The 27,809-nt window shown below is 35.3% G+C and overlaps 2 protein-coding genes across 3 annotated transcripts in view; both read left to right on the top strand.

The window, feature by feature from the left end:
* Positions 1-462: 462 nt before the first annotated feature.
* On the top strand, positions 463-17,375 carry LOC135683990 (leupaxin). Of its 2 annotated transcripts, none has more exons than XM_065199425.2 (10): positions 463-740; positions 3,884-4,081; positions 5,512-5,553; positions 6,674-6,766; positions 7,349-7,393; positions 10,643-10,765; positions 13,241-13,450; positions 13,994-14,292; positions 15,320-15,550; positions 16,187-17,375. In XM_065199425.2, the coding sequence occupies exons 1-10, from the start codon at positions 728-730 to the stop codon at positions 16,451-16,453; spliced, it is 1,521 nt and encodes a 506-aa protein (XP_065055497.1). In that variant the 5' UTR covers positions 463-727; the 3' UTR covers positions 16,454-17,375. The 2 variants fall into 2 exon arrangements, with proteins under 2 accessions (XP_065055497.1, XP_065055496.1); XM_065199424.2 differs by lacking the exon at positions 463-740 and adding an exon at positions 799-1,372.
* A 4,368-nt stretch (positions 17,376-21,743) lies between these two features.
* LOC135683979 (sushi, von Willebrand factor type A, EGF and pentraxin domain-containing protein 1) overlaps positions 21,744-27,809 on the top strand; it is a 28,260-nt gene continuing 22,194 nt past the window's right edge. Inside the window, exons 1-4 of the mRNA XM_065199405.2 lie at positions 21,744-21,884; positions 25,388-25,621; positions 26,229-26,417; positions 27,370-27,615. Coding sequence (XP_065055477.2) covers positions 21,830-21,884; positions 25,388-25,621; positions 26,229-26,417; positions 27,370-27,615 — 724 coding nt within the window. The 5' untranslated portion in view covers positions 21,744-21,829. The remainder of the gene's footprint in view (positions 21,885-25,387; positions 25,622-26,228; positions 26,418-27,369; positions 27,616-27,809) is intronic.

Raw genomic sequence — 27,809 nt, forward strand, 5'->3', positions numbered from 1 at the left:
ATTCGCTGTATCAACAGCCCTGGCCAAGTCAAGGTGTAATGTAAAGGTAATTATGAATGGCTTCATGATATTTTTATGTACGTCTAAAACTGCTAGTGTCGTTTTCTGCAATTTGCACTGTTTTTAGAGACAAGGTGGGGGACAACGTTATTCAAAAATCTATTAAAAACTGATATAAGAAATATTTCCTATCTAGAGTTTTACCGAAAGACAGAGATTATCTTATTTAATTTTCGAAGATTGGGATGATGTCCTGTTCTTGGTGTTGAGCGGGTCTTTTCCAAATATGCTGGTTCTGGAAAGTTTGAGGCAGAGTTCCTTTTCTCCACCCGACGGTTGTCAACGTCAGGTACCGTTATTTGCGATTATTTTCTATTGTTTTATTATTTAGATGGTTCCAAATCCTTTCAAACTCATACAATACCCATTGTCTGATGACTATTGTCAATGGAAGTGACATATTTCCTGCATTTCTCATGGAGATTGAGTTAGCGAACTTCCTCTTCACTCGGTTTTGGCGGTGTATTATGTTCCAAGCAGTAAATCGTAGCTTCTCGAGGGTGAATGTTGTTTGAGAAGCAAGAATTTTAACCTTGAAAAGGTCCAAGTTGATCTGGACTGAAAAGTTGATGGATGAGAACTGAAAGTTGATTTTGTGACTTAGAGAAGCTGAAGTTTTTTAGTTTGCAGTTTAGGCCACTGCAAGAATCTTTGTCGTCGTACCAACATGGATGATCTTGGTGAGTATTATCGGCAGCAATATCTCTGTTATCCACTTCATTCTAGCAAGTTTGTGTCTAGAAGAATCAACTCATCGTTAGTTAGGCGGAATTACTCGTCATATAACATGATTTATTATGCCAACACGAAATCATGACATCTTTTCACTCCATTTCTCTTGACTTGTGAACCAGCTTCACGTTTGGCCAAAGTAACGAACGTCTTTAGGCGACTAACTGTCTGAAGATCTAAAAAATACAAACAAAAAGGAGCCACGAGGCATTATTGTCCATACCCATTTTAATCCATGAACATCATTTGTGATTCTCCTTTAACAGGAGATGTAAGGAATGCATTCTTTCGAATAAAGGGGCCTGCCTAAAAGGCAGTTGCTTGATCACTGAACTGAAATACTTCTAGCTTTATTCTCAAACTCAGTTGGAAAAGCTGTGTTGCTTTTGTGCTACTTTTTAATTGAGGGATAGAGATATTCACAGGCAAGGTGGGACCTGAATAGTTTATGTTTTGAGAGAAAACTTGCTCGTCGCCCAGTCGATGCTCCGATATCACTAAAACGGGATGTCAAGCGCAAGTCGAAAGTTGTCAACCGAGGAGTCTTATGTTAAAATAAAACGCAATCTCGAGTTTATGGGTATGCTACTTTCTTGATTTAAGCCATTCAGAATCAAATTATCTTTTTTTATGACGTATTGTAAGACTGAAGGGTATGTTGTTCTCACGATGACCAAACAAACGGGTGCCCCTTGACAAGGTTGAAAGAACCAGCGCTCCTAGAAAAAGTGAGCCTGGCAAATGTTAATGTAAATATCTGTGTTTTTTCGCTCGTGTTTAATATTTTCACTACATTCTTATGTTTGCTGAGCTCGCTTAACGTTGACATTAAGCTGGCCGCAATCCATATATGGTACAAAACATTAAGGGTGTGTTTCCTCAGCCATTTCCTCTACAACAGGCCTATGTGTGATAACTTATTTAATCAAAATAAATTTCCCGTGTGACACGATTCAAGTCGTAAGCGAAGTCACCCTTAAGCAAATGTGGTCATTTAACTTCAAGTGATGTTGGTGGTCTTCGTTGTGGCTGATAAGGGGCAATGGGTTCAATCCACTATTACCCTGCTTGGAAAGTGTCAACACCGGAGGTATTTTTTGACAATGATCACCGCACACTTGATAAAATGGGTGTGTCTCGAACAGAATGGGCGTGTCGTAACAAAGTTTCAGGTTTTTTGTCACCAAAAATTTTTAAAGCACAAGAAATTTAGGAAAAAAGTCTGTTATATTATGCAAAGCAGGTATGTAAACATTCCAAGAGAACACTTGAAGCACACAGCTCATGGTTTTGTACTCTGTACACCTACAAATTTTCAAATTTTGTACTTTGCACACTGGAGATTTTGGGCGAAGTTGTTTTCGACTACAAGTCATTTTCAAAACATGGCATCTTAGATTTGTTTTCCTTTGAGATGGATTCACAACACTGCATTTGTTGAAGGATGTTTACCAATGTCTAGCTTGTAACAAGGCAAGATTAGGGATCATCCATTTATGGCAACAAATATTAATAAGGTAGAAAGTTGATAAAAAACAATATCAGACAATGTAAAGTATTGATAAGTATTTTTTTCAAAAGCAGTAAGGGCCATTTTGTTACTTTATTAAAGGAAATGCCAAGTATATTTTCTAATTGTATTAATAGCAAATTTCATAAGGCAATGGTCATTTCTTGGATTCCTCTTTATTTTGGTGCAAAAGGCCATGACCACCATTTTGCATGAACTTAACTTTTTGCAATATCTAATTCTTCAGGATTTGGTAAATTTGCAAGTTCAGGCCATTAATGATTTTGAAAACAGCATTTGCGAGGGAAATTGCAAAATATATGGATATAAAGAAATGATTCCAAGTTAAAATCTTTTCAATGGTATTATACAGTAGCCCATAAATATTGTATGATTCATGCCTGAGCAGACTCTTGGTTTAGTATTATGCCTTTTGATAATAATTAGATCAACATCAATAAATTTGCTTATATTTACAACAAATTGGATCAAACTTAATCCCAGTTGTATATTCTACAATCATATCAGCTTTGTGTTCTAGATATTGCATGGAGTTGGAGTACTATTTTAAAGTCAAGAACAATATAATTAATCTACTCAGTTTCTCAGTTATGCAAATGGTGTTAAATTATGACATGAATTTTTAAAATATGGCTGTACCATATTTGTATGTAAGAAGGAAGAATCCCAGGAAAGGATGCCCACTGGATTCTTTGAATCTTGCAATGAGAAGTAACATGAATAAGTTAATAGTTGGGAAATAACAAAAAATTGAATACTTTGTAGAACTGAATTTCAAAATAAGTTAAATGTGAAACTAACAATTTATTTTGAAATTCGATTTTACAACGTATTGGATTATCGTCATCGTTTTGCTTTTTTTCTGACTATTCCCTTGCACTGTTTCTTCTAAGAGGCATCCTGAACACTTTTTAAATTTTTGATGGTTCTGATTGGACAAATTTTTGAAGGGGACACTTTCTAAAGGGTGGGTGCTTTCAATTTTTTGACATTTCGCTCAGTTTTTCATAAAAAATTAACTGTTTGCAAGTCCAACAAGAAAACATTAGCATGAAATTGGTCTCTTTTTCCAGGAAATTTTAAGGCTATAAGGATTGATGCTAGACTAACAGGCATTTTACATGATGAGCTACAAAACCTAGAACAAAATACACACATTGTGAATTTACGTATGAAAAAACATAATAACTTAAGCGCCATAGTTTATCTAGAAATTTAGTAACTGATTACATATGTTACTATACATTACTTTTGTAAGTTTTTTGTGATTGGGGGGGCACTTTATGAGGGTAAGTGCTTCTTACATTCTTGATGGTTTCAGGGGGTGTTTTTTTAGGTTGGGAACTTTCTTAAGGAGTTGTTCTTTAGAGAAAATATGGCAAATCCACAAATTTAATAGACTACCATTGTTAAGGAATCCATCTTCAAGTTTAAATTATCCACTACTCAAACTTTTGTGATCATATTGGATCAATGCTTTGATATTTATAAGACCCTTGATATCAAGGGTTTGTAATTCAATTGATTTGTAAGTAATATTGTATTCTATGAAATTTGTAGATGCATTATTGGCAGACCTGCAAGGAACTGCAGGGGTGACATCTTTTGATGCCAATGAAAAAGTGAATGGACATGAAAGCAATGGAAAAGAAAGTCCGTCTGCTGGAAAACCATTCTCATATTCTCCAATTCCACCAAGAAAACCAGAAACAAGTGTATCAGAATTAGATAACCTACTAGATGATCTCAACGAAAAGAGTAAGTCATAAAGAAAATTGTATTTAGGCCTATGGTTATTTCTCCTCAAAATTACAAGTTTTCTTTCCAACCTGCTAAAAATGATACACAAATATTTGAGATCAGGAGAGACTTTACTTAGCACCTGTTGACATTCATATTGCATATTTATATCCATGTCCCAATCAATGTTTTAAATATGTACTGAATTTTAGAACTTTCCACCTTTTTTGTTGAATACAATGTTGTATACATTGTGGTTGTTAGGTTTTATGATCATGAATAGCATTGAAATATCATGACTTTGGCAAAGTTGGGTAGTATCACCATGATTGAGTATAGCTGGATACAAGTTAGTTTTTTTCTCTTTTGCATTGCAATTTGATTATCAAGTTAATACACACTTGCAAACAATAGTAGACAATTCTTGCAGGCCAACATGTTAGCAAAAATCTATATATTCTCAATCTTGAGTATGTTATATTGACGCTTTTACAAGGATCGTAGTAAATTGGATCAAGGAACCTTGACTAACTCTCAGAAATTCCTGGTTTAGACATCACACATTGTGGTACAAAATCTTTAGGCACATTGCTTCTATTTGGATCTCAATTGTTGAATATAATTGCCAACATAATAATTATAGAAAGTTCAATAATCAATTAAACAAAAGGGCTTGATTGGATGATACCAAAATGCAGCTAACCCTTGGTTTTGTTTCTGTTTTGTTGGTTTGTTTTTTTGTTTATTTATTCTTGCTTGCTAGACTAACAATGTTTATTTAAATATTAATATATTAATATATTAATATTGTAAGTGCCATTTACATATGTCTAGGAATTTGATGACTTTGTCTAAGAGTATTTGTTGCCTTTGTTGTCTAAGAGCTCTAGGTTTAAATCTTGTTGTAAAAAAGAAAAATAGGACTTTCACAGTTTGACACCAAATCTTTTGCACACAATGACAGACATTATTTGCATTCCATGCATCAAATCCAATACTTTGTTCTTAAATTCAGTTATATGTATACAGTTTATTGAGAAAATGGTATAAGCAGATGACTTGCTTTTTTGGTCATGGTTTAGTGCCAGTCTCTCAAACTTTTCACATTAAACTTTTGTGGTTTGTATAAATACAAGTTTGCTAAGTATGTTCAGTCAGGCTGACATTGCCCTATGTGTTGCAGGAAGTTACGCAGGATTATCAGAGCTATTTTTTATTATATATGTTTAAGTATTTGTGTAATTAAATTCAGATGCCTTGTAACCTCAGTGTAAATTTCAAGCAAGTACTCTTTCTGTTTGAACAAATTTGAAAAATAAGCTAACCAATTGATTACTGAAAACACGAATTAATTTTCTTTGGGTTTAATGGAAGCAGATATTCAAGAAATATAACACTATTGTTCAAACATGTGAGCAAATGTTTTTCAATTAAATTTTCAATTGTAGAAGCAAGTAGTGATGAGGAAAGCCTGAAACGGAAAAGCCAGGGTAAGTTAATGTTCCTTTCATAGAATGTCTCATTTCATTACTAAATAAATTCAAATTTAACATTATCAACCATTACTATTGTTTAATGACTATAGAAGTTATCAAAATTTACTTAGCAAGAATGTGTTTGAATTTTGTTGATGAATCAACTCAATTAAAAGAACTACACTTAGGGTACAAAAGTATGGAAAGGGTAGTTAAAAATGGCGGCTCACAGTGGCCAAGGGCCTAAGGCGATAAATTTCTGAAACAAAATTACTAGGTGAAGGGGCTTGGGAACGATAGTTAATGGCACGAAAACGCATTCATCATCTTACAGAGTTTAAGTTGAAAACAAAATTGAATGATTAGTTTGCTATTTAAAGGAAGAAATTCAGTGAAACATTGAAGCACTGCTTCAAATTGGTTCTCTACAAAATTTCTGAAGCATTTGTAAATAGTGACAACAAAATGAAGCTTTTTTGAAAAAAGGAACTTCAAGATTTGCTCTGATGACCAAATTATTACTTAGAAAACTGTTTTAGCAGAAATCTAGGGCTTGAAAGTTTCATTATTGACACCAAATGAGTCGCTGTTCATTTGACCAAAAAGACTGTGGTTTGAATCTTTAATGTGTTCATCATCTACACAAGTAACAATTCAAAAAATTTAGTTAAACATTTTATTTTCATTGTGCTTTTGTAACATGAACAGAATAATTTAAATCAAAGCTGTTTATGTTTTTAGGCAATAAACTATTTTTGTCACTAAACGTCACCTTTAAACAGTGTTTGTTTCATTATCAACAATCTGCAGGCAAATATCTCACCAAAAAGAATCTTCCAAGTAATAATTTTATTTTCAGAACAAACGTAAATGTATCCAGATTTAAGTATGAACAAAGTATGTTGTGCTTCTTCAAAACTGCGAACATTTTTGCCATAGTTGACTATCGTTTTCATACTTTTGTACCCCAAGTGTATATGTACATTCAATTGTCTCAATATAATCCCAGTTTCAGGTCCATCAAATATCAAACACAAAATTTAATTTTCCTGGGTTGTTGACAGAATTGCTTTTTTAGTCTTCATTATGTCAGCAAGAAAGTTATTCACCAGTCTTTTTATTTCTAAACTTGTAGGAAGTACTTCATCAAGGCAAAGTCTGAAAGGTTCAAATGCCAGTTCATCACCAAGAGACTCTCAACGAAACTCTGATCAACCTGCAACATCTGGTAGATTTTTAAAAGCTTTCTCTTTGACATTGATACTGAATCTTGATATTGAAGGTTGAAATTACTAACAAATAAAGCAACAAAAATCCACATCTTTATCAATATAATTTTTACTGATAAGAATGAAAACATACAGCTGTCAAAGCAACAAGGATCACTACTCCTAGAGTTATTTTTCTGAGGTCCAAGGGTTTGAATTTTTTTCATGCTGCTTTTAATTTAAAACATTAAAAAGTACACCAATCAAGTTGTTTTTGTCATAGCCAGATTGCTTTGTGGCAGTGGATCCAGATCAAATAGGGCCCACAAATCAATTATGCATCCATGTTTTTAAGAATTTGCTCAGGTTCACCAAGGAAACAACTCAGTTCTGCACTAGCTACTGAGAAAAGCAATTGTTTTTACAACATTCTATGTTGTTCGACATGCTCTACACACTTGAATAAGGGTCCAGTCTCAGTATTTTTAAAGTATCCCAGGTATCACTGTTTCTAGTCTTTATGTTAAAATTCTGGGGTTGAAGAGTAATGTCATGTAGCTTCTCATACCACTACAATCATTGTCATGCTATTTTCATTATAGGTCCAGAAAGCTTGATGCAGCAATCCAATTTGCTTTCAACTAAAGGTGGGAATTTAATTAAAGTTTTTGTATTTATCTTAACCTTGTTGTTAGCCAAAATGTTATGCAAAATCGGATTTCAGCATGGAACTTCGTCCACAAGGGTAGTTTTAGGCGCTGAACAAGATAAGATGCAGACCCTAGCTGAGAAATGGCCCAAATGCTATCTTTAGACTGTTGTACTCGGTCCCAGGCCCCAAAAGCATTTATTATAATGATATCTGCCATCGTGATTCTGCCATCGGTGATAACAAGTGATTCTGCCATCGGTCAACATCTTTTAGACAACCCAGATTGTGCAAAACTCTATAATGACGACATGTTTCGGATAATTGGCAGAGCCCGGTCGTCCTTCCATCTAGCAGTTTTGGAGTCAATCTACATAAAAACGAAAAAGCCGCCATTGTGTAGACAAAAGGAGTTCGTTTTCTCCCTTGGACTCCATTGGTAATTTTTCTTTAGGCTCGTGGCACTGATTGGTCAAATATACCGGTCTTGTGCTTGCGTTTTTCTGATTGGCCTATTTCGATCCACAACTGGGTATATATTTTCCATCGTGTTCTTTCGAAACCTTATTCTGACGTTTTATGCTCTGAGGAGTGTCAGACGAAAAAGCTTTTAGTATGTCGTAAAATGTTTGCTTTTTTCAAAGCAATTTATAATGATATCGCTGCAAGTTGTGATACCAGCATAAAATTTGGAAGATATTCGAAGTTTGATATGCTCAAAAAGATAGGATGCAGATCCTAGCTGAGAAATGCCCCCAAGTGCTATTTTTAGAGTTTCACTGGATCTCAGTCCCTAAAAGCGTTTATTCTAAATATGTTGCTGCAATTTGTGTTGCCAACATGAAAGTTGGTAGAGATAGTCAAAGTGCAATGCTGAAGACCGCGATATGCCAATCTCATATGAAAATGCCCGCAAAATTATTTTTAGGTATTCGATATCCGACCCAGGTCTCTAGGGAAGTATTAACTGTTCAAGCACAGAGGTAACAAATGAAAGGATATAAATATGTTGTATTTATTCATTGACATTGTCCTACACTTTTGGAGAGCTCAGTACCAGGGGTGTCATGTTTTGTAGGGGTGGGAGGCAGGGTGCACATGCCCCCTAGCAGACTACTCTGAATTTCTTCGGGAATTTCATATCTGTTCGGCTGAGGACTATTAGTCGTTTATAGAAAATTTTAGAGTTCAAATAGAATTAGTATAAGAAGGAGATTGCCGAGATAGATGTAGACGGGGAATAAAGTGAATGAAAAAAATATTGGATAACCAACATTTAAAAACAACCAACATTAAAAAGAGTAAATAAAAAGAATAAAAAAGAGAAAGTTTTTGATGACAGGCAAACTCGCGGTCAAACCCGCAGTACAAGTATTTACAATCTTGCAAATTGGCTCTACCAAATGTGTATGGACCTTGAAACAGCTCAAGTATGTGAAAAACAGGCTGCGATCAACATGATGATAAACTTTAGTATGCCATGTTTCCGCTATTTCGTGCCATCTTCAAATGATAATGAATATTAAGCTTGTCTCAGCTGTTACTGTTAGTTATGGTAGAGTAATCAACAGTTTAGCTGACATAACATTGCTAAGGAGACTTTTCATGCACTGAAAATCATCCAGTTCATTTATTTAGATTTTTACGATTTTCATTGCGTGTCTTACTGCTGATTATAATTACCGTTTACTGATAACTACTGATAATCAAACAGAGTTTGAATACGGACGTTGCATTTCTCTGAATGATTTACTGAAACCACCAGTTGGGAGAAAATGCAAGTAAAATTAACGTTGCAAAGATACATATATGTCTTTCAGCATTTGAAGTAATTGCGCATGTCCATGATGACAACATTGATTTTAATGTAAACCCATTGTCGGAAAATTTGCAGTCGGTGCCAACCCTGAAAGTCACTATCCACGATACCTCTGCTAAGTACATTCAAGATTTGTACATTATTGTATTTGCACCTTGAAGAGCAATTCCTCTTACAGCTGCATTTTAAAAGATTGTAGCATGCTTGCGAAGCCTCCGCTAAGTTTATTCACAGGTCACGTTAATCTTCCGGCAAAACTTATTTATCAGAACTCGGTAAAGCTAATCTTCCACCAATCGAATGTGGTAGAACCGTGAATAATGTTAAGATATAGAAATAGAAAATACTTCTACCTCTAGAAGACATTTGTTTCAACTGGGTTAGCCTGTGTGCAATCGATTTCTATGCATAAAATGATATAAGTTGTCGAATACTGTCAGAGCCGTGACGACTGACATAAGTATCAACTGTTCATATGCAGATTTTCAGATGGCCTAAGCTAGTGTTGGCGTCTTCATGGTTGCATCCTATCTTTTTGAGCATATCAAACTACTCATCTCTACCAATTTTTATGCTGGCATCTCAACTAGCAGCAACATTGTTAGAAAAACCGCTTTTAGGGCATCGGACCTAGAACAACAGTCTAAAAATAGCACATGGGGGCATTTTTCAGCTGGGGTCTGCATCCTATCTTTTTGAGCATATCAAACTACTCATCTCTACCAATTTTTATGCTGGCATCTCAACTAGCAGCAACATTGTTAGAAAAACCGCTTTTAGGGCATCGGACCTAGAACAACAGTCTAAAAATAGCACATGGGGGCATTTTTCAGCTGGGGTCTGCATCCTGTCTTTTTGAGCATATCAAACTACTCATCTCTACCAATTTTTATGCTGGCATTACAACTTGCAGCAGCATATTCAGAATAAACTCTTTTGGGGTCTGGGACTTAGTGAAGGTCTAAAAATAGCACTTGGGGGCATTTCTCAGCTAGGGTCTGCATCTTATTTTTGAATGGATTAGGTGAAAATGAACAAATTTAAAATCAGTTAAAGAAGTATATGAAATATGAAGAAAGAAATAGAATGATGAAGAAAGAATGATCAAGACTTATTTGTTCAAAAGTTGTATTTTAGGCATATTATTCTCATTTGAATGTTTACTGTTCTAGATAAAGACTGAGCTAAAATCTTTTTGAAATGAAAACATTTCTGGTTGCCTAAATAGATATTTTGCTCCTCTGAAAGATAAGATACATTTGTAATCTAGTGTAGAAAGTGTATTTGGGATGCATCCGTTGCTGCCAATATCTTTTATGAATTAGGTATCAATCTGCATCAGTGATGCTCCAAACAGATTTTTCTTATTGCGAATCATTTCTCACAAAATCTGAGTTAATATACTTAAATTCACCCATGTTTTTTCAGTGGAAGCCCTCCTTGATGAACTTGACAGTGCTGTTGCTCCCACACCAGCCCCTGTAGTTGAGAGACGCCCTGCTGCCGGAAGGGCTGGTCTTTCAAATGATGGCACGTTGCCTTCTAAAACAGGTATGTTATGTAAATATTTACATCTAAACCAGTGCATTAGTCCTATAGTGTGAATATATCTTTGAATTTGGTATTTATAAGTATGTTTCCTTACTATGTATCAATGGTGGGAAATCGATTTGTCTCAAAGCAACAGGAATTAAATTGGGTCACATTCCCAAAAAGATACCATTGTACAGCTCAAACTTGCTTGAACTTGCTTTAAAGCATGTTAAGGTCGGATGCTAACATGCCAGGGAATGAAAAAGTAGTCTTAATAGCTTAAATCATCAAAATCTAATGACTGTTGGATTTACTTCTTTTGTTGAAGACTTTTGAAAGAGTTTCAATCTGAGCTGGAAGTTCAGGTTTATTGTCCAGTCTTGACGTGGCGTGTGAGGATGACCCTGATATCTTACAGAACTCGCAACTGTGGGTTATGCCACTGTTCACTTTTTCCCATCATCACTGTCATTTCGACCCACACTACCCCACCCCGTTCACACTACACCACCCACACCCACGCTAACCTCGTCTTCTCGTTCTTGGATCTTATTCTGTTCTATTGATAACATGTAAAATACTTCATGTTTGTCATCGTGTCACCGAACTGCTATATTTTATATAATTATGTGCTGCTACTCATATATCCAGTTGAGTCTAGCAGTCAATTTAAAAATCCTTCGGTCCATGCACATTTTTTCTGTAGAAATTCTTTGGGGCCCTTAATTTTATTCCTTACTGTAACCAAAGTCCGTTACCCGACTATCTACAACTTTAAATTTTCCTTGGAGTCAAAAATAATTCCATGTCCTTCTGTGGCTCCATTGTCCGATTACTTTTCTATTGCATGCCTCCTTTTTTCTTCAGCAGTCTCGTATCCGAATCTTCGCTCGTGTTAAAACTGTTGTATAATCGGATATTCGCTCCCGTTCATTACAATCAAGAGCTTTTCAGCGCTGAAGACTTTGTTTTCATTGAGTGTCTTCTGATTTTAAAACAGTAATTCTATTGCGTTCAAACAACTGCGCCATTCAACAAATCCTTTTTAAATCGATTATCGAGGGATCAGAAAAGCGAGGCTTTGTATTTCACTGCGTTTTGTGGTAGCTTACCTGTTTGGCCAAGTTGGCGTTATATTCGGGCTGGCCAAACTGAATTGCCAGTGACGAAACCCAAGCAGAATCAGTCTTTGTTTTATAGCCATTTTGATCGAAATTACAACAAAGTTGCTTAGAGTGGACAAAAATATGACTGGTACACCGCAGATGGCCACAAGATAGTCATTGAGAAGCAAAATAATTAAGTTGTCACACCCAGCCTGTACCTAATTGTCATTTTTTTTTCAAGGAAAGCTACCTCAATCGCCAAGCGAAGGACAAACACCTTGGTGAACTCAGTAGCCACTAATCACATATATCAATCCAGTTAATTGTATAAGTTCTAGCTATTTTTGCGAAATGTTTTTCAAATAGCTTTATTTAGTCTCTTCTATCATTAAAGACAATTTTGCAGGAAATTTGTCATAAACGCGTAGCCTTGAACTATGATATAACGCGAAGCATGATCAAGCGCTTCACAAGAGGGTTGACTGAACGATTTTCCTAGAATTCCTACCTCAATGAATGTTTCTACGTTATATTATGCATTTGAGTAGGTTATCACAGAAATGTGCTTTGAGATTGTTCTCCTCATAGTTAAGCCATAAAATCAGGCGTGCATGCCGTTCTTCGTCTGCTCATAATAGTGAAAAGTTTTATCTCTTTATTAGGATTGTTCACATCAAACGATCCTTGACAATTAAGCCGGTTTACTTTCAGCTAAACCCACCCTCCTAGCCACAATGAATTTGTATGTATATTCAAGTTCTGTTGCTTGGAACCGATTTCTCTATGATCCTTCTGTCCATGTTTTACAACGAACATGAATGTTAAAAGCCTTCAGGACGATGACTTTTTTGATGGTAAGAAACTGTTTTCATGTAGCTAAATGCTGCATATCTGTGCCTCTATATTCATCATATCGGTTGAGCTGAGTATTTCTTAGGCCACTGCTGCTTCAGCCTTTCGATTTATTGTTGTTAGTTATGAAATACTACATGATATGAAATGTTTTGTTTGGGCGTCGCCGACTGCCCAAATTTTGTGACATCGTGTATTGCTCGCCATGTCCAGGTAGCAACTAGATATTTAACGAAAAAATCTGACAATTTCCAGAAAAAATACAACTAGCTTTATCAGTTTTGTGACAAAATTATACACGTGGGTTGCATTCCTGAGATGGAATACAGACAGTCACAAGCTATGGGATTTTGTTCGACCTTGCCTAAACGCCAGTCACCAGTTTACAGAACAAAATTATCTGGCAGACACGCCATCTAGTGCTACTGCATGGAACCCAGTTAAAAGACGAGAAATCGCTAGCTAACACACAATCTAGTGATTTTGCTTGACAAAACCAATATTGTACGTTATGTTTTCATAAATTTATTTCTAGCTTCAAGCGCCACCAAAGAGCTTGACGACCTAATGGCCTCGTTGTCAGACTTTAGAGTGAGCGTACAGCGGGATTCTCGTGTACCAACCCTCTCTGCTGCGTTACCCCCTGAACAGGCTGCACAAAAGGAACCTCCCCCCAGTGGCATGGCATCAAAAACTGCCGACTATGCGAAAGTTGACAAGCAACCATCGCTTAAAGGAAAATCAGGTAGTTTTGTTTTTTATTGTCTGCTTTTTCTGATTCATGAAATCGCACATATATTCATTTCAGCGAGAAAATGTTTCTTGCAAAGATCTTTTTGATAACACATTCTTGAAAATCGATAAGTAATGTAATTGGTTACGTGGATGGTAAATGGTTGTTTGTTTCGAAATAATCGGTGTTAATATTTCTTTTAGTATATTAAGAAGTCTTCCCTTTTATTAAATCTACTGCTTTTTTCAAGCACGAGCGTTTTCTTAAATAAAGAATTTCAAGTTGTGTGAAGTCTGAATATGTTTCTATCGTTTTCAAATGAACGTCAAATGGATTTCTGTAAATAAATGTGAAAACAAAACTTTCAAATTTTCCGGTGAAATAGTCAACGCTTTTTGCCAAGCTGTTGCTGTAAACCTGTGTTATTTATAAGTAACCATTCCAAATTTTGTGATTTTGTTTTCGAAAAATAAAACCCGATTCTTTGATATAATTTTTTTACAAGATAGCAACTGTTTTTTGCTGACCCTATCATTGATTTGGTTTTTTGTAAAGGAGCTGCGAAGATAAACCAGCTGGACTCTATGCTTGGAAACCTGCAATCCGACATGTCTCGCCAGGGGGTCGCTACTGTTACCAAAGGTGTATGTGCAGCTTGCAGTAAACCTATCGTAGGACAAGTCTGTACCGCACTCGGAAGAACTTGGCATCCGGAACATTTTACATGTGCAGTCTGCGAAGTTCCGTTAGGGACGAAAACCTTTTTCGAGAGAGATGGGAAGCCATATTGTGAGCAAGATTATCATGAGCAATTTGCACCAAGGTGTTCCTATTGTGAAGGACCGATTCTTGATGTAAGTACATTGTTTTTCATCGTGAATTGAAAGCTGCATGTAATAATGTAAACCAGATTTGTGATATACATAATTCTGTGTTGGTTGCTTCCAAAATTTTACTTGGTTCTGTGTTAAGTGGCTCAAGAATTTTGTTCTAGCTTTGTATTACTCTATATATTGTTGAATATTTTCATTTTCAATACCAGAGGATGTTGTAAAGTTTCCTAGGCTAGGCTGACTTCACTTTTTGGATTTTTTTTGTTCCCATGAGGAGAGGCAAAGTTTTTTATACAGTTAAATTTATTTTCGTGTGGTATTCGTTTATGAATGCCCTTGGGTTCTTAATAAATGATGTGTTTATGGTATGCAATTTATTATCGATTTTTAGAATTTATAGCTTGGTTCTCTAGATTGCACAAAATTCACAAACGTTTAGTTACTGCATTTGCTGAAATATTTTCCCACTTGTTCATGCATTCTTGAGATTTTGATATGAAAAGCATGTTTTTTGGTTTATATGCAAATAAAAAGATATGGTCATAGATAAAATATATGTCCATGACAACAAACCAAAACTCAGATTTTGATATTCTGTGGATAGGGATAGTTTGAGGGTAATGATAGCCAACCTTTTGATAGAAGAAGATGGTACCTGATGATGATGGAAAAGATATCCGACTTTCTGTAAAACATAGCCATGATTGTTTTGTGTTTTGTTTCTCATTTTAAAAACGAATAATTCAGCAAAGAGAATCAGATTGTTATTTTGAATATACTTGTTATGTTAGTTGAAATATAATGATATCGATATCTTAACCTATTTACAGTTCAAACAATTTTTGTAGCTATTCACCTCATAACAACTGCACATATTTAGGCCCGGACAGGACAAATTGGACGCTTGGCAGATACTTGGCCAACTTTCATGTCTTTTGGTGTAAGAGTGTCTTGTAGAATAGGTGTATTAGTGTAGTAGGATCAGTATTATTTGAAATTGATCCCAAATAGGAGGTGATATATTTGCAATTTCTTTTTCCCTCTACAGTCCTGTGTCACTGCGATGGATCAGACTTGGCACCCAGAGCACTTTGTTTGTGCACAGTGCGGCAAACCGTTTGGGGAAAGTGGCTATCACGAGAAGGATGGCAAACCTTATTGTCGTGATGATTATTATGGCCTCTTTGCCCCAAAGTGTAGCGGCTGTGACAGGGCTATTATGGATAATTATATTACCGCCTTGAACGGACATTGGCACCCAGAATGCTTTGTGTGTATGGTACGTAACGACTTTGTCATTTTATTGTCACTTACAAGCCTTTATTTGTCTGTTGTAAAGGTGTGTGATCATGAAAATTAGCGCTTACCGATTTGTCATATAGTGCTTGGTGCCATGTCAGTAGTACGGTACACACTTGGGTTTATAGAACAGGATAGTTCTAATTGTGTCAATCTATAAAACTTGGTAATTGTTACTTAAGGCATGAAACTCTATTCGTCCTGTTTGCAACCAATGTCAGGCATCTCAGCTTCATCATAAAAGTTTATCGGCTTGTTTGTGAGAACTGATGAGTTGAAAGGGCCTAATTCTAAGTTTGAAATAATGATACAGTCTAAGTCGTAGTTTGTTTGAGTGCGATTGCCTGCAGGACAGACGCACTTCCTCTTGATTCATCTCGTTTTGTAAGGAAGTTAAAAGGTAGCAATTCCTCGAAATTTGGTTGCTATCAGGCTTTTCAATGTATCGACTTAATTTCTATTAACTGAATATAAGGTCTGATTGTAAATATGAGAAATTGGTTAGGTTATCATGAATAAATGATAAAATAAGTATAGTCCGCAATTGAACTGGTTCCCTTTTGTGGAAATTATCAAATATTTATACATGCATCATGATTCCTTCTTTCCTGTGCAGGAATGCCGCCAGCCATTTCAAGGGGGCAGCTTCTTTGAACACGAAGGCATGCCCTACTGCGAGATGCACTACCATGCAAGACGCGGATCGCTATGCTACAGTTGCCAGAAACCGATCACGGGTCGGTGCATTACTGCGATGCACCGGAAGTTCCACCCGGAACACTTTATTTGCGCTTTTTGCCTGAAGCAGCTGAACAAAGGTACGTTCAAAGAACAGAACGACAAGCCCTACTGCCATTCCTGTTTCGTAAAACTGTTTGGATGAAAATGAAGATTTATATGTTGGAAGGATGAACAAAGACCTGCTGATTTTTGACGACAACTTTTGTCATAAACACGCGAAGATAAATGAATTGCACGTGGTGATATATGAATGGACACGTGAATGTATTTTATTGATCATGTGATATTTTTATACAACTTTTTCAAATGCTGCTGTTGTTGAAAATCCATGGCGTATGTTCAGTTTTATCTGTTCAGCAGTTGATGAAAGGCAGAATTAATGCAATCAAAAAGGATAAGATTTTGGAAAAATATCCGTCTCTTGAAAAATTATCCACAGCTACTCCTATCATTTATATTCCTCATTCAATCTGTGCTAGATCTTTCGATTGGTTTTAAAAAAGAACTCTGTTTGTATCATGATTTCATTTCCTTGCAGAGCATCTTTATTTAGTTAACGAATCGTGTGTCATAAATATTCTTTTTTTTCTCAGAAATTGCAAACTTTGGAATTCTTTGCCTCCTCTTTGCTTCCTAAATTCTTATATCTAATCTACTTTCAGAACTAACATCACAAAAGTGACATTGTCCCCCTCTCTTACCTCTTTTCTTTCTTTCTGTATCGTGTATTGTTGTAGGCCCGCCTTAGTGAATGTAAAAGGTGATCATAGGTTTCCGTCTCCTCATTAGATTGGGAACATTTCCAAAATTTCTAAGCCATTATTTTTACCACCCTCGCAACAGAACTTTTTATAACTTTTCTAACTGTTCTCCTACTCAAGAATCCCCTTTAAAGTCTATTAACATGATCTGAGTTCCTCTGAACGGAATTATTGCTCGATGGAAAGTCTTTATTTTGAGCGAGGAACAGGTGAATTTTTATAGCGTTTAGTAGTTTATTCATTTCCTGTACCAAATTTACAATCTGTTGCTTACTGTTTGACAATAACTTTTTCCATAGCGAATTTCTGGTTTATATGCAAGGTTATGACTTTGACGCAATCTGTCCATTCAGAGCGATCTTTATCTTTGCGCATCAGTGTTTGTGAGGGGGTTCTCAGGTCTTCACGTGTTTGTTTTGCCCAACGTTTTAGGGGGCTTTCCCTTTTTCTTTACCTTTAATATTTTTAGGCTCTCCTTACAAAGCTTCTGTCATCTCTTATGTTGACGTGTCAATCTTCACTTTTTTACCAAATTGAAGATACTATCTTCTTTTTATCGTCCCATACATCTTTCTAGACATAATTTCCAGCCATTGCTTGGAGACGTCACTTTAAAACATAGTTAATCTTCTTGAACCATCTGTTTTGACTGTTCAAATTTACGACATATCTATGGACGCAATTCACGCATTATATAGTCTCCATTTTATTTGAATTGATAAAATGGTACGGTGCACATTCTACCAAGGTTCTCTCCTACAGAGTTACCTGTTGGCAATGTTTCAAATTTGCCTCACTTTTTGTCGATTGATATTTTTCTTAATTTGACCATTCTGTTAAATCTTTTTTATTTGATAGGAAATGGTTGGAATAGGTTGCCCAAAATTTAGGTTGTTTTTGCACTTTGATACCACGTATAAAAATACTCTATTACAGACCGTATCACGCTTTATGCTCGGATTATTTTTCTTCAGTAGAGTAGTAGCACGATGTTTTTTGTTATTTTTTAAGCTTATCTTTTCAATTTCCAGCAGTATATTAATGTAGACATATATACCAAATCGAAATAAAATTTGTGCACTGCTCAGTTTTGTTTTCTCTTCTTCGTCACGTGTAACAATCAGTGACGTGTAACAAACAAAAGCACCAAAGAAAACGAAGCAGATCGAGCTTTTTTATATTCCACCCAATTAACTAATTCTTTGAAGAATTTTCTGATAGAGAGCGAGGAGATGAATCCAATGCTCGTGTCATTCTATAGCTGGAGCTTGCCCTGTAACTCGTGTACTACGCCACTTTTGGTTTCCAAATGGCACAACAGCCCACCTTCTACCCACCTTCCCTCTAGTAGTATAGTCTCTTGTCTACCATAACAGGGTTCTCTTATCCGGCAATTGCTGTCTTTTATTCTATGTAATACACAGACAACAGACAACAAACTGTTTTCCATGCGTGCTCTTTTTATTGACATACACGGTAAATTTAAAATGATGTTAATAAACGGAAACCCAGATTTGTGGGGACTGGAATTTGGTTTCAATGTCTGGGATGGATGATGTGAAGGAAAATCTGATTCTTTTTCGCAAATGCATACACCAATCACGGTATACTTCTCTTGTTATCAGTGGCGGAAATTCAGGCCTTCATTTGGGGAGGCCCAGGCCTACGATTTTCCGACAAGATAACATCTTGTGTCATGTCTAATTTTAAAGAAACTGCACATTTTGATGAAAATAGGTGATTTTTTGGTGGGACCCTTTGGAAATTTTGCTGACACCGCCATAATTGAATAGCAAGAAGAACAATCAATTTATGATTTTTGATATCAAGATCGATATCTCATCTAAGACAATTGATGATACAAGAGGTCGACCGATCACACTTTTGATAAGTTGTTCATGATAACAACATGATTGTAGTTGAGATGTTCATTTTATGCATCTTGTTTTCGTCATTGCGAAATATGTTTGAAAATAACTTTTGTCTTTTGATTAAATCATCTTCGATAGTTATTATATTGTCTTTTGTAATACTTTTATCTTAGTCAACATTCATATCTTCGTTTCATTCACTTTTTTCATCCGGCTCTACTTCGCCAACTCTGTAATTTCCTTGAATCAATGTTATCTTTGCAGGATACCTTCGCTTGACATCTGCTATGGTGAACTTTTCACCAATCGTAAGCGGGCATTACCCCATTGAGAGAAATGAAATTCGTAGTGGGAACCCCTTCGAAAACTTGTGACTTTTATGTTAAGTCAAGTGAAGAATAAACTATTCTGAGCTTAATATTGTGCAATGTGATATTTTGAATAAAATAAGAGTGCCTTTGTGTTTGTCCGTTATTTTTTTAATCGTCCGGAATTTCGTGGAAAAAAATTTTATGTTCGAAAATATTTTGTCCGAAATGGTCGGCGTTACTGTAAGCAGACAACGCTTTTAACTTGAATTAATAAGGTAATAAAAACTCGTTAACGCAGCAACTCCCAAATGAATAGACAGGGTTTATTTTAACGTGCAGCTATGAACCATTTGTGAAGTGATAAATCGTAATTTTGCAGTGATAAACTGGAATTTTGTGCAGTGATAAAACTAAAAAAAATGATTTAGTAGTGAAAAAGTAAAATGGCAGCAACTACCAGTAGACACATAAAGCTTATAAAAGGGCATTATAATATAAAAGGCGAATAAATAATAGTAACAATGATCATAATCTATGAAATTTCTCTAAAATTTTATCGAATTCAGAATCAGGAAGCTATCTAGTTCGTTTTGTTCTTCATCTTCTCCTTTGAAGTTTTTTCTCGTCAGGATCTCTTGTAAAGCTTGGGTGAGAGCTGGTGTCGATTTTAGATCGATCTTTCTTTCTATGCATATTAAATATTATAAAACATGTTACTTTCTACTATATTTATCCTAGTTACTATACTACACCACATGAACGATACCAAGGGGAGTGAAAGATAATCACTACCCCATGGCCAACAGGCAACATTAAACTATATGCAACTACATTGCTAATGATTAAAAACTAATGGCTACAATGTAAATGACACGAAGCTGTTGTATGGATTGGGAGAATATTTTTTCCTGAACAGAAATGTGCATCTTTCTTGTCTCGAGAAAGCTTCGTTTACACATCCGAAATAAGACATTGCAATGATACAGAAAATGAATTACTGAATTAATGCAAATAATAGACAAATGGTAAGAATAAGAATAACCGTTATTCTCTTTTTATTTTATACTCTGTTTTAAAAAGTAATAGAAAAAACGGTAAAAAGTTCTTATCTGGAAAAAAGCAGGGAATGGGGCCCATTAGCTTCCCAGTGGCGCCGTGCCTGTTTATGACATCAAATTTTCATTGAACACCGGCAATTGGATTTAGGTGCGGCTTAAGACTTAGGAGTTTGTAGCAATACCACAGAATATATTCTTGAATAAGCATATTTTATTTACAAGGCTTTATTCGAAACCCGAAACGACACGTGGAAGTCTCAAGTTCGAACAAGCAACGTTTACACCGATTTTTTACACCGATTTTTTTTAGAAAATTGCTGTAAGAAAATGGCTTTCTTGTGAGAATAGAATAGTTGGTGTACAACTAGAAGCTAAGAATTCTTGCTATGGCTTTTCTAGAAATGTTTTCAGAGAGACCTAGTAGTCGTGACTTTGTCCACACTGATTTTCTTAACCTTTGACCCATGGCTAATCTGCAACAGTTTGTCACGCAATGTCATGGACCAAACATTTAGGCTTTGTGGACAAAGGTGGATAACCGATGAGTTAATTTGGATAAACTTTAGAAATTAAGAAGGTTAGGGTGTCTTCCAAGAAAGTTCGCCAATTTCAAAAGCTGGTAGATTTAAGTTTAATTATTTTAATCCTTTTGTATTATATTGCAATTATTATCTTTTATCTAGTTTATATAATCTTTAAATGCAGGGCACCCTGTTAATAATTCTTTTCATATTACTGAGGGGCTACATGGCCTAAAAATTGGAAATGAAATAAAGGAAAACAAGAACATTTCAAGAATATATTCTGGCTCAAGATGAACATTTTTAAAGATATTGAAGCTGGAAAAAATTTATAGCATTCTAATAAAAATTGAGTGTAGTAAAATTAATGCTTTCGACCCCTCTCTAAAACATTGCAAAGTGAGGGGATTTAACTTCGCTCCACTATGGTGCCCATAAAAAAGCTCAGAGCGAAATTAAGTATACAGCATACGATTCCCATATTTTGTATCATTTAGTTTATAGCTGTATTGTAAGGGGTCCAAGATCGTCATGAGTAGAGACATTTGTGGAGGCCATCTGTGGCATGACGGGCTAAATGTTTTTTTTATTTCGTTTAAGTATCATTGTCTGAAATGAAAGTTCAAAACATACGAACTTAATAAAGCATATCGTTTCTCTTTTTTGCTCAAAGTCTCCTTCAAGGAAAGTCAGCCCCCGCTGCCACCACCAGAGTATTTCCAGCATCATTGAACTCATGTTTATATCTCGCCATACATGGAATGACATCTTGAATTTGCATATCCAGCGGTATTTCCAGATGCTCTTTCGGATTTTATGATCCAGATTAATGAATTCTAAAGATATATTTCTATGACGTCATTACCTATGACTGTCTGCTTCCTTTGAATATATAATGCGGAAAATTTCTGTCATCTCCCTGCGAAGGAGAGATTTGCCCTCGACAAACACATTTTTCGCTGACGAAGATTTATTTATGCGGAAAGTGGTTTAGAAATGATTTCTTCAACTTTTCTTCTGATCACTGCGAGTCTTCTACCTTCTTTTACAGGCAAGTATAAAGCAAAATTCATTGTATGTATAATTAACTGTAATACTTGTAATTGTTCAAATTATATTTTCACTTATTCACAAAGACTACTTTTCATTATTGCCTTTATGATTTTGAAAAGCAGTTTCTGTCACGGAACACGATTTTTTTCTGTAATTTTTATGTAAGTTAGTTATTCACAGTCGATTACAAATTTATTTCGGAGAGAGGTAACCCGTTTGGAGTCAGGCTTAACGTATGACAACTTAACATCGCCTATCAAGCTTGTTTGACAAAATCTTGGGTCACTCAACTTTTCCCAATTTCCACAGAACTTGATCTAACAAATTCTGTTAATGTTAAGTGCACGTAATTCCGTTGAACCTTTAACAAATTACATATTAATTGAAATAGATTTAACTCAAACGTGACCCATGTTCTTAACAATTTTTGTTTATGTTCTGAGAAGAAAGGATTGCGGATAAACATCACAGCACCATATTTTACGTGACTACATTTTGAACTGTGCATGATGAATATAAAACGGCCTTGAAAAGAAAACCACCCCCTGGATGATATATTTACACCATTTGTCGTTTGTTTTCTGTTTCCTTGATTAAAATGTATCATGTTTAGATATGACAAACAATTTCATTCCCTTCAAGTTATAATTAAATCTTATTAGAACCCTCATCTCATGCGACTCCCAAGACCAAGTTTATGGACCAAAGCTTGTTTCACCAATATTATGAATTGTTTTCAAACAGTAAACCATTTTTGATTAGACTGTTTAGGCTAGAGTGGAATGCTGTTATTGTGTATCTGAAGATCAAAGTGTTTGTTATAAAAGCCAGATAGATGTTATCTTTAAATAGTTTCCAGTGCTTTGTTGTCTTTCAAACTAAGGAAATTACTAAAACATATGTTTTGCTTCTTTTACAAATTGTAATGGAGCCAAAAACGCTATGCATTGTTGTTCATTTCTGTAGAGGTACCCGCATGAATAACAATAAGTCATTGCAACTAAGTCATTCAAAACTGGCCAGTCCTCAACTGAAATGGGATAACACAGTGTTCACCTCAATAAAACCATGAAATGTAGCAATGAAAGGAAATTTTAATGGTAGAATATTTTCATGGAAAATAAAGCACTGTTTTTGTCTATATATTCGGACCCCTTACTTATTTCAGGGTACAATTGTGTGTTTCAAGAATTATGAACTATTTTTGGATATATATTTAGTTCTTGCTTGTAAAATGTGTTCTTTTGTTCTATTGTTTTGTATTCCTTATTTTACGCTCCAAATATAAGTGAAGGTTATTCTGAAGAAGCATATTGCGAAACGTTAATCAAGTTGTTTTTTTACTGATCATCTATATATATATATATATTATATATATAATAATGTCTTTTGTGCAAAATAAAATTTGATATATTCACACATGAAGAAACAAAAATTGTCCTTATGTACTAATAAATCTCACTGCACATGTTTTGGGGCTAATGGGGCGCAGCCTGACCGATAATTTCCAAGAATAAGTTTTAGATTTACATAATAATAAGAAACGTTTACCCAATATAATTTTAGCACTGTTCAATTATTTCGTGTTTCACTATTTAGCCATTCTCCAATTTGTTCAGGTCACACTGCCTGGGATTCTTTTGAAAACTAGCCATAACATGTATCAGAAACCATCCCTGAAGCTTTTGGGGCTAGCCCTAGACAATAAGAGAATGCACCAATCAAGTATTTTTTTTATTTGACTATTGAAATGAGAGCTGCCCTCTGATGGGTCAATTCAGCATGAATCTTCCTTCCTTCGGAGGTAGTTAAAAATAAAATTATATTAATTGTGGTCTCAAGTAATTAATTCAACAGTATTGAGTGTGTACTGCTGTGATTGGCTATGCAGAGCTTAAAGTGGAACATAGCAGAGTGGTGTTTATTCAAAGACTCACATTTTCAGCTTTAAAATTTTCGAAGTAAAGCAAACAAGGTATATCTTCATCAGAATCCTTTTTGTCAATCCTCAAATACAATTCAAAATGGGAATATTAGGCCATAGGCCATCTTCATCCAAAGGGGATACCAATGACAAATACACAGAAGTCTTCTAACATCACTTAGTATATCAAATGCATGCTTTCATTTTGAACAATTCTTCCTCCATAGCAAACAACAATCAATTAAATTAAAGTTTTGTCTCTTTGTTTCTGTAAAAAAAATCATTCCATTGCTATGCTAGGGATATCATCTATGGGTTTGCCATATTCAAGGTCTCCCAAACTCCACTTTTTTGTGAAGAGAGAAACCATCCAGCGGATTTGAAAAAATAAAATTGAGCATTCCAACAAAGTTGCATTTGTTAAGAAACACCATTTGATGAGAGTAAAGTTGTCAACTAGAGGTAGTAAAGAAGGGAAATGTTCTTATTATTCTTGGTGCTCTTGTATATAGCTTTAAATTTTGAATATTCATCAGCCCTACCAAGAAATTTCCTCACGATCCACCACTGTAACTAACAGTGGCGTAGCGCGAGCGCAGAACTAAGGCATGCAGTAACATAAAATATACGGCCATTTTGAATGAATGTAATCGTAATTTCAGCTTCTTAAAAATACAAGCGGTAATTAATGATAATCGTGATAATAAATTTTGATTTTGAAAGTAACAAATCGTTTGTACTCTAATTCTAATCAATTAAGATGTCTATTCTTTGCACCAGAGGCTCTGACACAGGTTGGAAAGTGAATGGGGGCCAAGGGAAAAATTATCATCCATGCAAAAGTTTTTGAAAAAAGCTCAATTGTTTTACAAAATTTTTCAGAATAACTCCTAGTGCTAATAAATAATAAAACCGTTTTGCAAAAGATCTCATTCTTATTCATACTCCTCAAAAAAAGGCATCACCTAATGCCCACCTAATGTAAGAATTTTTATGCTATATGCAGCTGGCAATAGGAGCTCTCCACATTGCGAAATTGTTAACACACTGCAGAGCCTAAGCGAACAGGAGCAAGTTTAACTTTAATTTGCGCTAAGGCTGACTGCAAGCACCAGTCCGGAAAATTCTCACTGCTCTCAGAAGCTTCTCTTGAGCTGCACTAAAGCTGCACTGGAGCATCGCATGTTTCTCTTGTTTTAGACAGGCAAAAAGAGTGATGTGGAGGGGCTTCAGTTTTTTAGATTTTTCAAATTTCACAATTTTTTGGCCATCTGTTTACTTGGAAAAATAACCAATTGGCATATTGGCACTGCATGCTGCTCATGACCAGAAAAAGCCGTTAATTGGGGAAAATGTTATGCATTGACTTTAACACAACAGGGTATTTATTACCGTAGAAGTGTTGCAAGAATTTTAGAATTTGTATAGAATTTTTCACATAGACGCTACTCCGCTGGTAACTAAGCACTTTAATTTTTGGGTGTAAAGCTTGGTGTATCTCTTAATCGACATAGTGTTGTGCATCTAAATTTTCAAATGTTTTCTCTTTGAATCAATAGCATTCTTTTATTTTACAGATGCGTTTTCCTGTCCTGGATTGAATGGAACTAAAGCCCAATTGAAAAATGCACACATTTACCCAGACATTTGCCTAAACAAAACTGTTCCATTTAGGACAGCCTGTTACTGGGTTTGCAACAAAGGTTATGGCTTTCGAGATGATTCTCACACTGAGACAGAATGTAACCTGCAGCGTTATGATAATGACCCTGATTGGAGAAACCACCATTTTTATGACAACGAATGCAAGTGTAAGTGTGTAGATGTTACCACCTTTTGATTAAATAACTATTTGCTTATGAAATCATGTTGTTAAGATGTTTAGTTTCTATATTCTTAATTTTTTTGATAAAACTTTATATCTCATGCTTTTGGGATTTTCTTAGAATTAAAGGCAATGCTAATTAAAAGAAATAACTTTTGTCCCTGATGGTTTAGAGTTTAATCAATTACTACTTATAATGAATAAAGTTATCTTTGAGATTTTTAAGTTGAAACTGCATCATCTGTGCTACTTTATACAAGAAATATCAATTGATTTTGCTAGCCATAAAGTTCCTTGAATATTACAAGTTAATTATGTTTTGTGCATTTTCCAGCTGTATTAGTTCAGGTGTGAGTTGAATGAATGTAAGGAATGCATGGCATTGTGTTTATTGAATACAAGGACCTGTTGTTTGTTATTTTGTTTATCTAAAATTAAACACATTTATTATTCTCAAAAAATTACAGTTTACCGTAACTATATAATAAATGCTCAGGTAAGTTTCAGTTGATATAATGGATATGATGTTTTCAGCATTTATTTTAGCTTTCACTCCACAGTATGTGTGCAATTTTTTCCATTTCTTTATGTAGCAACTACCAAGTGCCCTGCGCTGGATGGCAATCTCTATATTTACCCTTACGCATCCTGTTCAGCTCAAGCATCAAATGTTGGCAGTGTATGTAAAGCTATACTTTGCAACTCTGAACAAGGCCCAAAAGAAAAATTATGCCAAAGCAATGGTACATGGACACCACTTGGAGGACGATTTTGTCCACCTGGTAAGCACGTCTTTCTATGCTTGGTGCCAAATTTATCTCAAATTGGTGGCAGAAATATATATAAATTATGACATCACAAAATACAATACAGTTATGTATAATTACCCTAAGAGCTCTATTTATCCCTCTTTCTCTTTAAAGCCCCCTCGATCATAAATTTTTGCAAAAAGTCCCCTCTCTTTTTAGCCCCCCCCCCAAGTTTCATATACCAGGGGCCACATAAAATGCAAATGTTTTGCTATGAATAATTACATTTTTTATTAATATCTCATTTTTGAATTTCATGTCCACTAGAGATGACAGTTTTGATGTCTTTTTTGAGTTTTGATATCTTGAGAATATTCCTGCTTTGTTGATTGACTCAGATCATAATGACGATATACTTGACGACTAATTATGCCATTTTCAATCATCAATATATTCATGTTTCTTTAATATATATATAAACAAATCATCAGAAGAGCATCATTAATAAACCACTAACTAGCCTATATCAATATTGTCTTTTCTCAATTAGCCCTTTCCTCTCTATCGATTTAGCCCCCTCTAGAGGATCAAAATTTTTATAAGCCCCCCCTCCCCCTGGGGTAGCATCATATCCATTATACCCAGATCAGTATTTATTGTATGGCCATTGCTGCACATCGCAACCTGTGTTAAATTACATTACATGCAATTAAATGTTGGACACACATCATGACATTAGTGAATCATCATGGTAATCTATTTATAGCTCGACTTGTTTTTGAGAAGGGTCTCTAAGAATATCTTGGCTTATTTTTGGTTGACTTATTTTCCAAGGTTTGGCTATTATCTAGGAAATAAGATATGGCCTAAGCAACTTTTTTGTCTGTTGATTGCCCGAGTCATGTTTTCGTTTAACCAAGTATATTTCATTTTGATTCATTCAGATTTTCTGATGTTTATACTGTGAAGGGTTTTGTTGTTTCAGGTCCGCTTCCAATAACAATCCACTGCCAGGATTATCGCATTGTAAAAACTGACCCTGGAAAAGCTACAGCTGATGTTACTACAGGATTTTCGTTCCCAACTTCTGGAATTGCTGATTCGGAAATAATATTCGATAATGGAAAAGACCTGCGTGCTTTACCCAAAGGGTATCAGTCAATAAAGTACACAATTAACACAAAAGGTGTTCAGTCGGCAAAATATTGTTGGGTTAGCTTCAGGGTTCTAGGTATGTAGAGTCAAAAAGATTACATTCAACTTTTAAGAATGGCCATACTGGTTTCGATTGGACAATAGTTGGTTGTGTCAGACTTGTCCCCCGTTTTAGGAATAGAAAAAACAGGGTCTATTCTCCAGGATGATTGAAGTATACGGAGTGAATAGGAGAGCAGAAAAAGTTTATCATGTCATTCATATTCATTT

The sequence above is a fragment of the Rhopilema esculentum genome, chromosome 7, assembly GCF_057945365.1.
Source record: "Rhopilema esculentum isolate cy_ngs chromosome 7, ASM5794536v1, whole genome shotgun sequence".
In the NCBI taxonomy this organism is placed as follows: Eukaryota; Metazoa; Cnidaria; class Scyphozoa; order Rhizostomeae; family Rhizostomatidae; genus Rhopilema; species Rhopilema esculentum.